Below are 12,783 nucleotides of genomic sequence, written 5' to 3' on the forward strand. Positions count from 1 at the left end.
CTGTATGTTTGCAAATGCAGAAAGTTTAACAGCCACATATGGATGCAAACTGCAGCAGCTGGAACACCATTTCTGTCGGAGGTCTGATTTGACATCGTGTTGTGTATTCTTTAGAAAACAGCAATAAATACAACTGAAATTCTAAACTTCTCTGTTGTGTATGTTTTTGTCCAAATATTCCTTTGGACATGTGAATTGGAAGAGCAGAGCAGAGCAGACGAGTGTTACTGAGGGTTTTCATGATTGCTTTCTGCAGCCAACAGGAATTTAAATGACTCTCTATCTGACAGGCAGACAAAGAAATAGGAGAAGTAAAAGATGAGGAGGACATGGAGGAGATTTAAAGCACCTGCGAGCAAACTAATCGGCATATGATTGATTTGGCCTCAAGGCCTCGTTCAGGCTGACATGAGCCTGGACATTCTGTGCAGCAAGGCACAGAGGAACATGAGAGGAGGAGAACTTTTCGTATGGTCACACAACGTTTGTGATCTTTTTGAGAATGATTCGGGACATTTTCATACCTGAAGGTCTCGCTAATGTTCAATTTAGTTGTTAGTTTTGTTTTCACATTGCAAACTAGGGAGAGCCTAAAACTGCCGCTATTGTTCGGACAACTTGTTTTCCCTTTGTTTCCGACAAGGGCGGCTTTCATGCCTGTTGTTTGGACTGAAGAGTCTAGAGTAAACAAGGCAGCCGTGAAGGTGTCCTTAATTAGATTTGGGCCTAAAAAGTTCTTAGAAAAAACTGCTCAGATTTCAATATGAAAGGTTACACCAGAATTGAATTCCTTGTTATGTACAAGCCCTACGAGAATGAAACTGTGTAAAAATGATTTTTGAATGTGATTATTGAAAGTGCATAAATAAGAGCAGGACAATGTGAAACTGTTGTTTTTAATTCCCTGTTTGTCTTATTTCCCGCAGTCTGGGACACAGCTCCAGCTTTTTGTTAAGCCTCCAACAGTGCAACAGGAAAGGGGAAAAAAAAGCACAGCAGGTTCACTTGATTTTACTTGTCTCACTCTTTCAGCAGCTGCTGAGTCAACATTGAAATGTTTGGAATATCGGTGGTTTAAAAAGCAAGAACAGCAGGTGGAAAGATTGAAAGAAAATCAGTCAATGCCTGTCTGTCTGTCTGTTTGTCTCTGTCTGTCTGCAGATCTGAGTCTGACCCTGAATCAAATTTCATTTGTCTGCTTTCTGGGCCACATGTTTCCTGGCCAATGACCTATCACCTCGTTGCTGTAATCCTCCACAATGATGCTGCGATCTGGCACTTCCTCAATTCCACAGTGCACTGCTGACTGCAAGGGTTTTTGTTTATGTAGAAAGAATAAACTGAGAGAGGAGCCAGCTCACTTCTTCTCCGTCTTTTTGCTTTGCTGCCGCTTTTGAACCCACGTATCTATTCTTTAGAGATTTCAACTTTAATTGCCCTTTGATTTTAACAATTACAAACCATGTACTACTTCTTAAGCAGGTCGTTTTTCTTTATATTTACCTAGTAAGTTTTGAAATTATTGAAAAATAATTACTTAACCACTCAATCTCAACACCCTGGCACTTATCTTTATATTTATTTTTATTTCAGCCCAGCTACTGCAGATACATCTTATGCCAAATCCAGTGAAGTGTCAGAAATAAATTGGTTTAGCCGTGATAAAAATGTGTGCAGGGTTTATATGTGGATTATAACTCCAAATGATTATGTGGCTGTTGCAGGGATGATATTAAAACAATTAAATCCCCTCCTGAGCCACAGTCACTCAGTAGTAAGAGAGGCCAACTTTCACACGTATAAGCTATACAGTACACAGCCTGTGTTTTGTATATGCACAATGCAGGAAGCTGTATGCATCCAAATGTATAGGTGAAATAATACATTTTTTACAAGCGTACGCACCGCCCCCAAATATACACACACACCCTTCCCAGCAGCCAGCAGGCTAAACCCCTTCAATCCATGATGTAATCTCTAAGTGTGTTCAGTAATTACAAGGTCTTGGGTTCCTCCGCTGCTTGAAGCCACCTCAGCCTTATGTAACACACGGCTCACGTGCCGTCAATTCGCTGAGCAAAGATTGCAATATGGCTCCCCTAAAGCCTGCAGCAAGACGGAGGGGAATTACATCCAACAGCTCGCCGAGACCAGCTGGGGCGATAATCAAGACATGATGAAACAAGAGATGATCAGAGGCCTCAGGGACAACCAGCAACAACGGTAGTCAGTGATTCAATCAGGTCCAATTTGTTATAGCTAAGACATCAATCAACAATTATATGATTTAGATTAACCATCATCACAGAGAAGACGCTCCATATGTTCTCTTTCAATTCAAACTGAATGAGGATGTGAAGTGGCACAGTTGAACACTAATGAGCTTCTATGAAAATAGATGGAAAACACATTAGAGACAGACAAACATGAGCCATTTTCTTTTGTAAACTTATGCATTATCTTATTGTATGTACTGCTCAGGCAGTGCAGATATTTGCATAATTGAATGCATTAATTAAACAGCTATAGTTTCAAATTAGGATCCAACATATAAAACAAATGACCCACATGTAATATATATATCAATTTTTATAGATTAAACTAAGCAACAGCCATAGAAACTAGCTCTACATTGACCAACTGTAGTAATTACCACTTTTATATTACACATCAGTAATAACAATCCAGTGATTTGATAATATGAAGCTGACAGGGGCCATTCTCAATACTGGATGTAGCAATTTTACTTGTAATGGATTACTTTCTGTTTGTCATTGCTACCTTTACTTGGACGAATGATGTAAATATGTCCACCCCTGATTTGTAAAGTTCACAAAGTTTAGTTCTGAATAACACTCACATTGACTTAATCAGATGCAATGCAGAGCAGATTTCAAAATTTGCACTTAATCCCAAAATACACTTGTTCCACTTAGACGTATCGGATGAAAAACAAAGACAGTAAACTCTATGTAGACCTCCCGAGGAGCTTCATCTACAAAGTACCGTGGCTGAAAATGTATCTTCAACAAAAATAATATTTTCCTAGAAACAATGGAACCAGCATGTGTTCGAGGCCACAGCCAGTAGACAACAGGACGCATCAAGGGAAACCAGAAACTTACTGGAAAGCGGGTACCATCCCCAGTTCATCATCGTCGTCACATGGCTCCATCCTGCCAGCCGGACAGATGAAGGAATGAACGGGTGGAGAGTGGATGCCCCGGCCCCACTCGCCACCAAGAGGCTCAGAGCTTCGGAGAAAGAGCTCCCGTCCCGCTCCCTGAATCCAACTCCTCCACTGAAAAAAATCCACTTCCTCTGAATCGCTTAAAAAAATCCCAAAATTCAATTTTCTGTGTGTGTGTTTGTTTGCGTGCGTGTGTGCATATGTCTATGTCTGAGTGTGTTCCTGATTTTTTTTTCTTCTCATTCCTAGCTTGGCGCCAAATGTTCCAGCTTAGCACCGCTGTGCAGCACCGCTGGTGATGGATTTAGCCGGGGCATCTGGGCCAGCGGGGATAAACTCCATTCACACACACACACATGGACACTGGCAGACACGCGCATTCACACCCGCACGACAGTGAGAAATCGCAGGGCACAAAGTTGGGAAAAACCTCCCCCACGGCTTCATCAGAGATGTGTGATATACTGTAGGTCCAGCACACACACACTAACACACACACAGCTTCCACATGCAGAGGGTGGATCAATGCATGAACAGATGTGTGCCAACTTAAGAGCTGCCACTAAGCGTACACTTCAGCAGCTGTACTGTTTCTGTACATTTCACACAAAGATCGATGACGCCAATCTTAAACCTGACACCACAGAGCAAAGATATATGTCTGATGTATAAAAACACATCTTACGTGTGCATGTACGTGAATGTATGCGGGGGAACAAGCGAAGCAATGATTGTGAAGCGATTCTCTCCAGACAGAGGTCAACGGTGCCTGAGGGCATAGAGCAGGCAGCGAGAGATTAACACAACAATAATGTATGGACAATAAAGAAGTAACAGTGCACTCGTCCTTGCTGACTCAATAGATGTCACGTACCGGTGACAGTATCGACATTGTATTTATTCACACAACATCACATCAAGTACTGATTCCTCATGTGGACGAATGCGATTCCAAAGTAACAGCATGTGCAGACTTTAAAACATTATAAGGTTAAGTATGATTAAAAAGGACAGGAAACTGAGCCAGAGCCCATTTATTTTTATCGCGGGACTAATTCAATAAGACGTCCGTGACAGCAAGAACCACTTTGCAGACACCTACATTCTCAAATAATCAACTTTACAACCTCTAGCTGTTGAGCAGTGCTGCCTGTCTATTAGATTTAATGTTTATGGCAGCACGTGGGAATATACGTTACTCATATTGACAGCAGAATTTAGTTTCTGTATGTCTCAACATCGGTTTTCATGCACTGCAAACTAGTTTCATAATGATAAATAGGAAATCAAGCAGTTTAAGCATCTTTTTGAAGACATGAGGAGGCAGTTTTTGCTGGAAAATGATAATAATTTGTTTTCCATTAACTTCCACATATTAATTTGTCACATTTGCATCATCTATTTGTAGATATACGTGCTATTCCAGTTCAGTGGAGTCCAGTTTGATTTGCTACCCCTGAGATGCCACCTGCCACTGACACTTCGCCAAGACTATGTATAGCCCCACAACAGGGACGTGAGTCTAATTTTACACACAGGGTGGCAAAATAAAACACTGATGTCAGATTGAAATTTCTCATGACGCTGTTTTTTGTGTCTGTATTGTGCCAAGTAGCATTTTCAGCTTTTTCATTGTCAGTCAATCCGAAAAAAGGAAAATAATTCAAATTTCTTTCCTGATCCAACTCACTTTTAAGTCATGTGTTTTGCAGGTGCATCCTATATTTAAAAGTACAAATCATATCAATATTTACCTGCAAATAAATACACGTTTTAGCTCAAGGATTGAACTGAGACGAAGGGGGGCATGTGTTCTTTCACCACTCGCAATGATATTCTATTTCTCTTTAGAACAAGGAGAGACATGGAGTGTGGAATCAGATCGTAAGATGTGAGGAACAAAGGAATGAAGCGAAGAAGGGAAGGAGGAGGAACACAGCAATTGACTTCACTTAAAAGGTGAATATAGACTGTAAATTAATTAATATTTTCACCCTGACTCAGAACAAAAGCAATAACCCATCATTACTTCTCATCATCGGCACCATTCACCGCTGAGAGAGTCTCATCTGGTCAATTTAATGCAACAGCCGGTTCACTGCATGCGAGCCAAAGGTCTTCACTGTTTCATTCAAGCAGAGAATAGAAATTCATCATTAACTCATCTGATTACATCCTCTCCAACCACTGACACAAGACAATGACTAAACTGAGCCAGCTTTCCTTCCTGTGCAATAAAGCTGCTCAACCGTCTTTGAGCTCAGTGGTTTTTATCCATGTCTGATTACTGCTTAAAGGAAAACCAATGCAAGACGAAATGTGTTATTTCCGGTACTAGTTTTGACAAATCTTGTCCCAACCGAGTGATTAAAACAATGCTATGCAACTTTTTTTTTTTAACTTAAAATAGCAGCTTCAAAATGAGTTTCCTTACCCTACACGTCGATTGCTCTGTGTAACTTTGGGTGCGTTCCGCTGTGAGAAGAGTTTTACTGACTGAAAGTCGCAGCTGAAATTGCAAGAATCAGGCCCAGCAACTACAAGAGAAATGCCAAACCATAGATTCAAGTTGTGAAGTCAGTAAAAAAAGACACAGAAGTCATTAAAAACCAGAGTTCACCCCTTATATTCAGTGAGGAAACATTTAAAATATAAAGAATTCACCAGCTGCAATTCTGTTTCAGGAAGCCAGAGATTGTGACCAATATCCAACATTGACTTTTGTTATTTCTGTAACAACTTAATCGCTGAGACACGGAGCCAAACAGAATTAATCACCACATGGCAGCAGAGTCCGCTGTTCGAGCAGAAAACTTACATTGTGTTATGTTAAAATGTCAAAATGTCTGTGTTGAGAGGCTGTAACTCTTGAGTCTCTTTTCAAACAATAATGCAAACTTAAGAAACCTCAGCACTGTGCTCTAAGGACATGCTTTTCTTCCCTCCATCATCATTTCTACGTCTGGACTGCATCCAGTTAAACTACTTCCTGCTTTTAAAGATCCAACGTAAAATGTGATTCTAATCCATCACAGTTCACTGTATAATGTTATAACAAAACAATCAAGTGTGACGGGATCACACTGTTGCCATCATGTAATCATGTTAGGGTTGAACTGAAGTAATGGCGTAAACCAATTTCAAATGGAGCCAGAAGGATCTCTGCAGAACACTAATCAGGTAATCAGGGATTCTAAAGGCCCCACCTCTGTTCCTGTCTGACCTCACATCTTAGACTGTCTCACCCTGCTCTGAGGCACTGGAGATATTATCTTTTAAAAGTGAAACATTTTTACCAGTCTGTTTGTTGGTTGGTTCGTTGGTTAGTTTGTCGGCAGGATTATAGAAAAACCACAAACTTATTACCTTGAAACTTGGCAGACAGGTGGGACACAGACCGAGAAAGAACCCATTAAATGTATGTGTTAAATGGTTCAATGGTGTGGATTATTTTCAGTTTCATTACATTGCGACATACAGCTTTTTATTTTTTATTTGAATTGAATTTAAGGGGACCGTTGGGCCTTGGTGGAGGAAAGCGCTCTGCTGAGTATCACTCACATACTATATGACAAAACAAAATGTAAAAATGTGTCAACAATACACATTTGTAGTTTCGTGTTGACCTCTCACTCCCAGAATAGCCCTGATTTGGCATCTGCTGTCTAATAGGTCATGCCTCCAATGAAACATTACTGATTGACATGAGTTCATCCAGTTGATCTAGGCTGGTGAACAAGCTGTGTATATACGTGACCTGGTGCAGCAGACTGCCGTGCACAGCCTCGAAGTAAAGCCGGACTTAAAATCCTCTCAAATTCTCTATCAAACCCACAAGAGGTGTCCAGAAGTGGAAAATGCAGTGAGAGAAGCGTAAGGACTCCGACTCCACCCAACTGTTGAAATGCCTCATGCTATGCTTGCCTGGAGAGATACAAACAACTTTCTCCAAAATTCTCCAGGGGACCAAAACCACTTACAGCTTCTGCACGGATGAAATGTGGCAGCAACTGCAGCGAGACATTGAAACAAACTGCAATCGTTTGTGCTATAAGTGAAAAATGAAATAAATTGAAAATAAACAGAAAAAGGCAAGGAGAAAGAAAATAAAACAAAGGCGAATATGCGTGTATTCACTCCACATAGACAAAAACCACCCCCTGCACCTTAACCACCCTTCTGCATAGATAACTGTACACTCACTACAATTGTAAATCTCATCATTACATCATATGGACACAGAGGATGAGATTAAATATTAGATCTTATCCTACCTCATGACTCAGTTTGCCATCCTGCTGCGTCTCTATGCCTCGACTGTATCCTAATCCTCAGACTGCCACCAGCCAAGGGGGCAGGCTTTAAAAAAAAAAACTATAATAACTGCAGCAAAATTACTTTTGAGTCAGTGGGGGGTGGAGGTGACGGCAGGAAAAAAAACTAAGTTTGTAGTTGTGATAGCAGAAAGAAACGAAATGAGAAGAAAGAAAAAGTGGAGATAGCTGGGGATGTGGGGCAGAAGGTCCTGAAGAGTTGCTACAGGGGTCAGGTGATTCAGCAGCAAGCAGAAAATCGCTCAATCTCTTTAACTGCTTTTTTCCCCCTTTTCTTCTCTCCCTCTCTCTCTCTCTCTCTGTGTGTGTGTGGTATGATCTCTTCAATCATTACTAAGCTTCCCTGAATGTGCTGGCCAATAGGGTTTAAGAGCACCGAGCACTGCAACCTCTTTAGACTAAACACAGGAACGTCAACTACAAACAAAAAAAGGTGCAAAATGCAATTTATATATCAAAAGTGTTTTGCACATTCAGTGTCTTGCCCAAGGACGCTTCAGCAAAGCATACTAGACGAGCCAGGGATCAAACCAGCAACCTCCTGAGCCACAGCCACCCAGGCTTTCGGGTAGAGTAAAGTACAGCAACGCACCATAAGCCGAAAGAGTTTCAGCCGGTGAGTGTGTCCAGACTAGTTTCAGGTAATTACATATCAGGGCATGGTGGAGTGATGGAGAGTGGAGAGAAAGAAAGAAGCACAGAAGAGAAGAGGAAAATTAAAAGGGTCTGCCTGAGATTCTCCGAACAATTCGAGGAGGAGAGGTGATTTATGGTCTCGATCGAATCCAACGCAGAGGTTGTTTTATCTGCTCCCACACTCCTACCGCAGGGAATCACTCCCATTACAGAAACACTCATGTTTAAAACCAGATAAAACAGATAATCATCGGCACTATGGGCTGAAAGCAAAGCCTCAGTGTGCTGCTGGTCGAGACCCTTCATTCCCTTCTCTCCGGTCCTTTCGAGCCAGATTAGTGTTACTTGCTAAATTCTCAACCAGGATGGGAAAAGACAAAAATCCTCTGGTGTATTTTGTGTTTTAAGTTAATTAGCTACACTAGTATGTTGAATATGGTAAATATTTCCTGTGGCGATATATCAGCCTGTTAAAATTTCTGCAAAATAAGCAAACATCATCATGTGTATGACATTATGAAGATTCATGACTTTATTTAAAGTCACTTTCTTGCACTTCAAAGTGTTTCCATCCCTTGTTTTCACCCGAAGGATTTAGATGTTAACATGTACTCACTCATCATTTCCTAGAAAAGATGTCTCCCACCACACAACCTTCCTGGTTCTCACTTCAGGGGAGACCCTGACCGAAGAAGACATCTTTTGGAGCTGGTCCTGGAATATTTTGCAGCAAGCTGTCACCGGAGTCAAGATTTGGTCCGAGCTGACTGATGTGAGCTCAGTGCTGAGGTCAAATGATGTCCAAGAAGAATCAGAGGAGGCCGAGAGGCTGATGTCCACATTCTCCTCCAGCCATCCGTCTCTGAGGTCCATGGTGCAAGGATGAAACTGAGCACACAGGATGATGGAAGGTAAAAGAAAAAACAAGAGGATGAAGATGGGGTGGCAGCCTGCGATGATGGGTATAAGGAGACGAATGTGTCAAAGGGTGTCCTGATAAGGCTTGAGTAGAAGATACTTCCAAATAAGACAAATGAATTGAAAGAGAAGTGTCTCCACACTCCCACTGGCTAAAAGCTTCTCACTCTTTTCTCTCACTTTTCTCCTGTATCTCCGCAAAGTACTGAAGAGTGAGGAGAGGAATGGAAAGTCAGCAGACCAATCGGAAACAAGAGATGGCAATATGGATGAAAAGAAAACCAAACAGGAGCTAAAGAGAATGAGACACGGAGTGAGTGGGACACTAAGACAGAACTGCACCCACTGCAGAGTGGAATGGGTGAACACAAAAAAAAGGGGCAGAATAATGCGAAAGGTGTGGGCGGCATCACTTACGAAGCGATAGCTCACATTACTTCCCATAGCTCCCAACGATTGAATCATGTGGTAAGTGGATAGAGACGGCGTGGAATGGGAAATCGATTTGAGATGCATGTAGAGGCCAGAACCGGTGGCTTCTGTGGCTACATGATAGCAGCAGGCAAGAGAGAGGCGTCTTAGGTTGCGCTGATAAGCGGTTCATTACAAGAAGTCTGACCCAGTACAAATAAAATTATGGTTCACCACTAAAACCCATTAGGATCCTGATGGGGAGGCCGGGTTGGACAAGCTCCCACAGGTATACTGGGAGTAGACTAAGAGCATAGTTCAGTAAACAGTAAAGACACAGTATAGAGGTAGAGTAGACTGAAGGACACTTTAGAACAGAAAGACACAGTTTAAGGATTCTAACTTTCCCATATAAACTACATATAATATCAAAAAATCTGCATAATGTAAATTACCTAACAGCTGCAAAATAACAGATTATTTTCCCATCTCCTGACAGAGGAAGCAGGTTCCTGACCTAAACCTATAAAACCTTAACCCCCACAAATGAATTGGTTTGGTTATTATTTCATGACAAACCAACCAAAGCCCGCTATTTTCGATTCCGCTGTGTCTCTCAAAGTCAGGCTTGTACCTGATTTGGATCATCATTTTCATTTGGACCAAAGACATGCCCACCTTTGCTTAGATTAAGCAATAAAGGACTTGCTTTCCAGACAAGCAGACAAGGGTACAAAGATTGGATTAAAATTTCAAATTCACTAATGCTCACCAGGGGAACAGTGGCTATACCACACATCGGTGACAAATCTGTCCTTGATTCTGGCAGGTTTTTATTACCTGATTCAATGTTGTGTCAAGTTTTCACACAAATGAGAACCACCAGATTATATAGGGATTGCTTTTAGCTGGTTGAAAAATAAACCAGAGGAGCGATGCTGATAAGGACAGTAAATTCAAAATGTCAGGCTGCAACAACATATTCAGGGTTGAGGTTTTAATCAGCTGGTCCTGCGACGCTCAAGGTCGAGGTGTCGGATAAAATTACACTTAACTTTAAGCTTCATTCCTCTTAGGGGTGGGAAAGTAGGGAGGCAAGAAAAGGAATGAGATGCACATTAGACTTGAATTGAACAGTTTATGTACATACACGTATGAATATATGCAAGAAGACAAGTTTTAGAAAATCTTTATTGAAGTATCATCTCAACTTATTGAGCGATAAAGACGAACAGAACATGACAGAAACAAAACGGGAAATTATTGAAATGAAATAAAAATAACAAGAGAAACCTTCAATTGTGTGAGAGGAAAATTAAATAACATATGACCCAACAGGAGTTTTTGTATTTACATGTTTACAACATCATGAGACAATTTTCAATTATTTCCTATGAAATGTTTAGCAAACAGCATCAGTTTGTGTAAAAGTATGTAACCTTTGTTTGTGATATGGGATAATTTAATATTTCTGATAATTAATGAAGTGAACTGCCTCTATCTTTAACTGTGTATTAAGATATGTCTTTATAAATAGATATGTGGAAATGCATCTACTTTCACTGTTGCCGTTTATTCTTCCTGTCAGACGGAAGCTAAAATGGGAGGGACAGGAACAACATAGTCAAATTAAAAGCACAAAGACATTTATCAGAAATTCACAGGAGGAATGAGCAACAAACAGGAAAATCTAAATACTCCAAAAGAGGAAGAGCAGGTCCCACTGTATCTTTGGAGGGATCGTAAACTGGCGGCACTGCATGAGAAGCTCACTACAGTGAGGGGCCAAGCTTCCAAAACAGGCCAAACAGCAGGCAATACCCCAAAGAGAATCCAGAGGCAGAGCAGAGCGACAGGACTTTTCAAATTTTTCTCCCATGTACGAAAGAACCACAATATTCCAAAACTTTGGCTATGAAGAGGAAAGGTCATAGCGAAAGAGAGAAAAAAGCCTTTGCAAAGTTGTGCCGCTTGTGTCCGTTTCCACATCAGAGAGATTCAAAACTGTTTTGTTATTGCCAGCCTCCAATATTTGAGAGGCTGAGGAACTTCCCAGCCGGTCTGGAGAGCGGCGTAAGCCAGGTAACAAAAATGAGGATAGGTTTGGAAAGAATTAAACCTTATATGCGGCCCACAAAAAGATAGCCAGCACACGGCACTCAACTTGCCTTGGAGCAGTGCTTTGAATCTAAGCAGAACCATAAATTAGGATCAGACGAGGGTTAGAGGCATGGTAGAAGAAGCAAGGCGATCCACAAGGCAACTGGAGGAAAACGAATGTTAGTGAGGGACGAAGCGCAGCTCAGGAGAAAGCTGCTATTGTATTATCCCTCTGTGCGCGAGCGCAGGCAGGTTAATGTTGACCAGCAGGAGGAAACACAGCAAGGGAAGGAAACAAAGCAAGGGAAGGAAAGGCAATGGCTAATGTCTCCTTCAGTAAACGGGCCTCGGCTGTTTCATGCTGTAGTGGGCCTCGGAAGCTGACACATATGCAGACTCAGGGAAAAAATCCTCATGGAACTCTGCCAGAAACCTGAGAGAGAGGGTGAGGGGGAAAGGAAACAGAAGGAGATCCAGTGTTCAGCACTGCTTTGTTCACATCAAATATTCAACACAGAACTGACATGATGTGCTTACATGAAGCAAAAAAAGAAAAAAGCTACGGCAGGAGGTCGCGTTCCGGTTCAACTGCTGGTTTTCCTAGATATCCCTGGCTCGTTCCACATAAATCCCAGACCCTTTGCCCTCTGCCTGTGGATATATAAGTCAGAGACAAAGCCCCTTCATCCATATACTACCACCAGAGAACCAGTCGCAATGGCAGAGAGACTGAGAACATGAGAACGACAGACCAAAAGTCAGAAAGGGAAAGAGCGAAAAATCCCCCCCCCCACGCCACCCTCCTCCCATCTAATCAGTAGCGGGGAAAACTAATCCGGAATCTTCTTAGTATCCGCTACTCGGCCAAATCCTCTAAATCTTGCCATCTCATCTTAGCTCCACCGGCCTTCCTAATCTCAATGCAAACAAATTATCCTCATCAGAGGAGAACTTAAGAACACTTTGACAACGAATAACAAACGAGACAAATCTGAGGGGACAATAAAATGGAATATGTTGAATACCCCCCAGTGAGTAACAGTGAGCTGGTATGAAGAAATTCGTTTTTTTTTTGTTTTTTTTTTACTGTTGCCATCACTGAAAACAAAAAAACACTGGTAATAAGTAAAATAAACTAAACAGGTTTCAATCTATAGTTACTGACAGAAAGTCAACTTTGTGCTAATCTTCATT

The 12,783-nt window shown here is 41.5% G+C and overlaps 2 protein-coding genes across 5 annotated transcripts in view; both read right to left on the reverse strand.

The window, feature by feature from the left end:
* LOC109638877 (FERM and PDZ domain-containing protein 4-like) overlaps window positions 1-7,606 on the reverse strand; it is a 54,265-nt gene extending 46,659 nt beyond the window's left edge. The window contains exon 1 of one of the 2 annotated variants that reach the window (XM_069520457.1): window positions 7,465-7,606. In XM_069520457.1, coding sequence (XP_069376558.1) covers window positions 7,465-7,469 — 5 coding nt within the window. In that variant the 5' untranslated portion in view covers window positions 7,470-7,606. Of the gene's footprint in view, window positions 1-3,125; window positions 3,435-7,464 lie in introns of those variants that run through there. The other variant, XM_069520455.1, reaches the window with a different exon arrangement.
* A 3,056-nt stretch (window positions 7,607-10,662) lies between these two features.
* The window catches only part of LOC109638905 (MSL complex subunit 3), a 104,663-nt gene continuing 102,542 nt past the window's right edge, over window positions 10,663-12,783 (reverse strand). For all 3 annotated transcript variants that reach the window (XM_069520465.1, XM_020102091.2, XM_020102092.2), the window contains one exon: window positions 10,663-12,022. In XM_069520465.1, the coding sequence (XP_069376566.1) occupies window positions 11,923-12,022 (100 nt within the window). In that variant the 3' untranslated portion in view covers window positions 10,663-11,922. The remainder of the gene's footprint in view (window positions 12,023-12,783) is intronic.

This window comes from Paralichthys olivaceus, chromosome 24 (genome assembly GCF_024713975.1).
Source record: "Paralichthys olivaceus isolate ysfri-2021 chromosome 24, ASM2471397v2, whole genome shotgun sequence".
In the NCBI taxonomy this organism is placed as follows: domain Eukaryota; kingdom Metazoa; phylum Chordata; class Actinopteri; order Pleuronectiformes; family Paralichthyidae; genus Paralichthys; species Paralichthys olivaceus.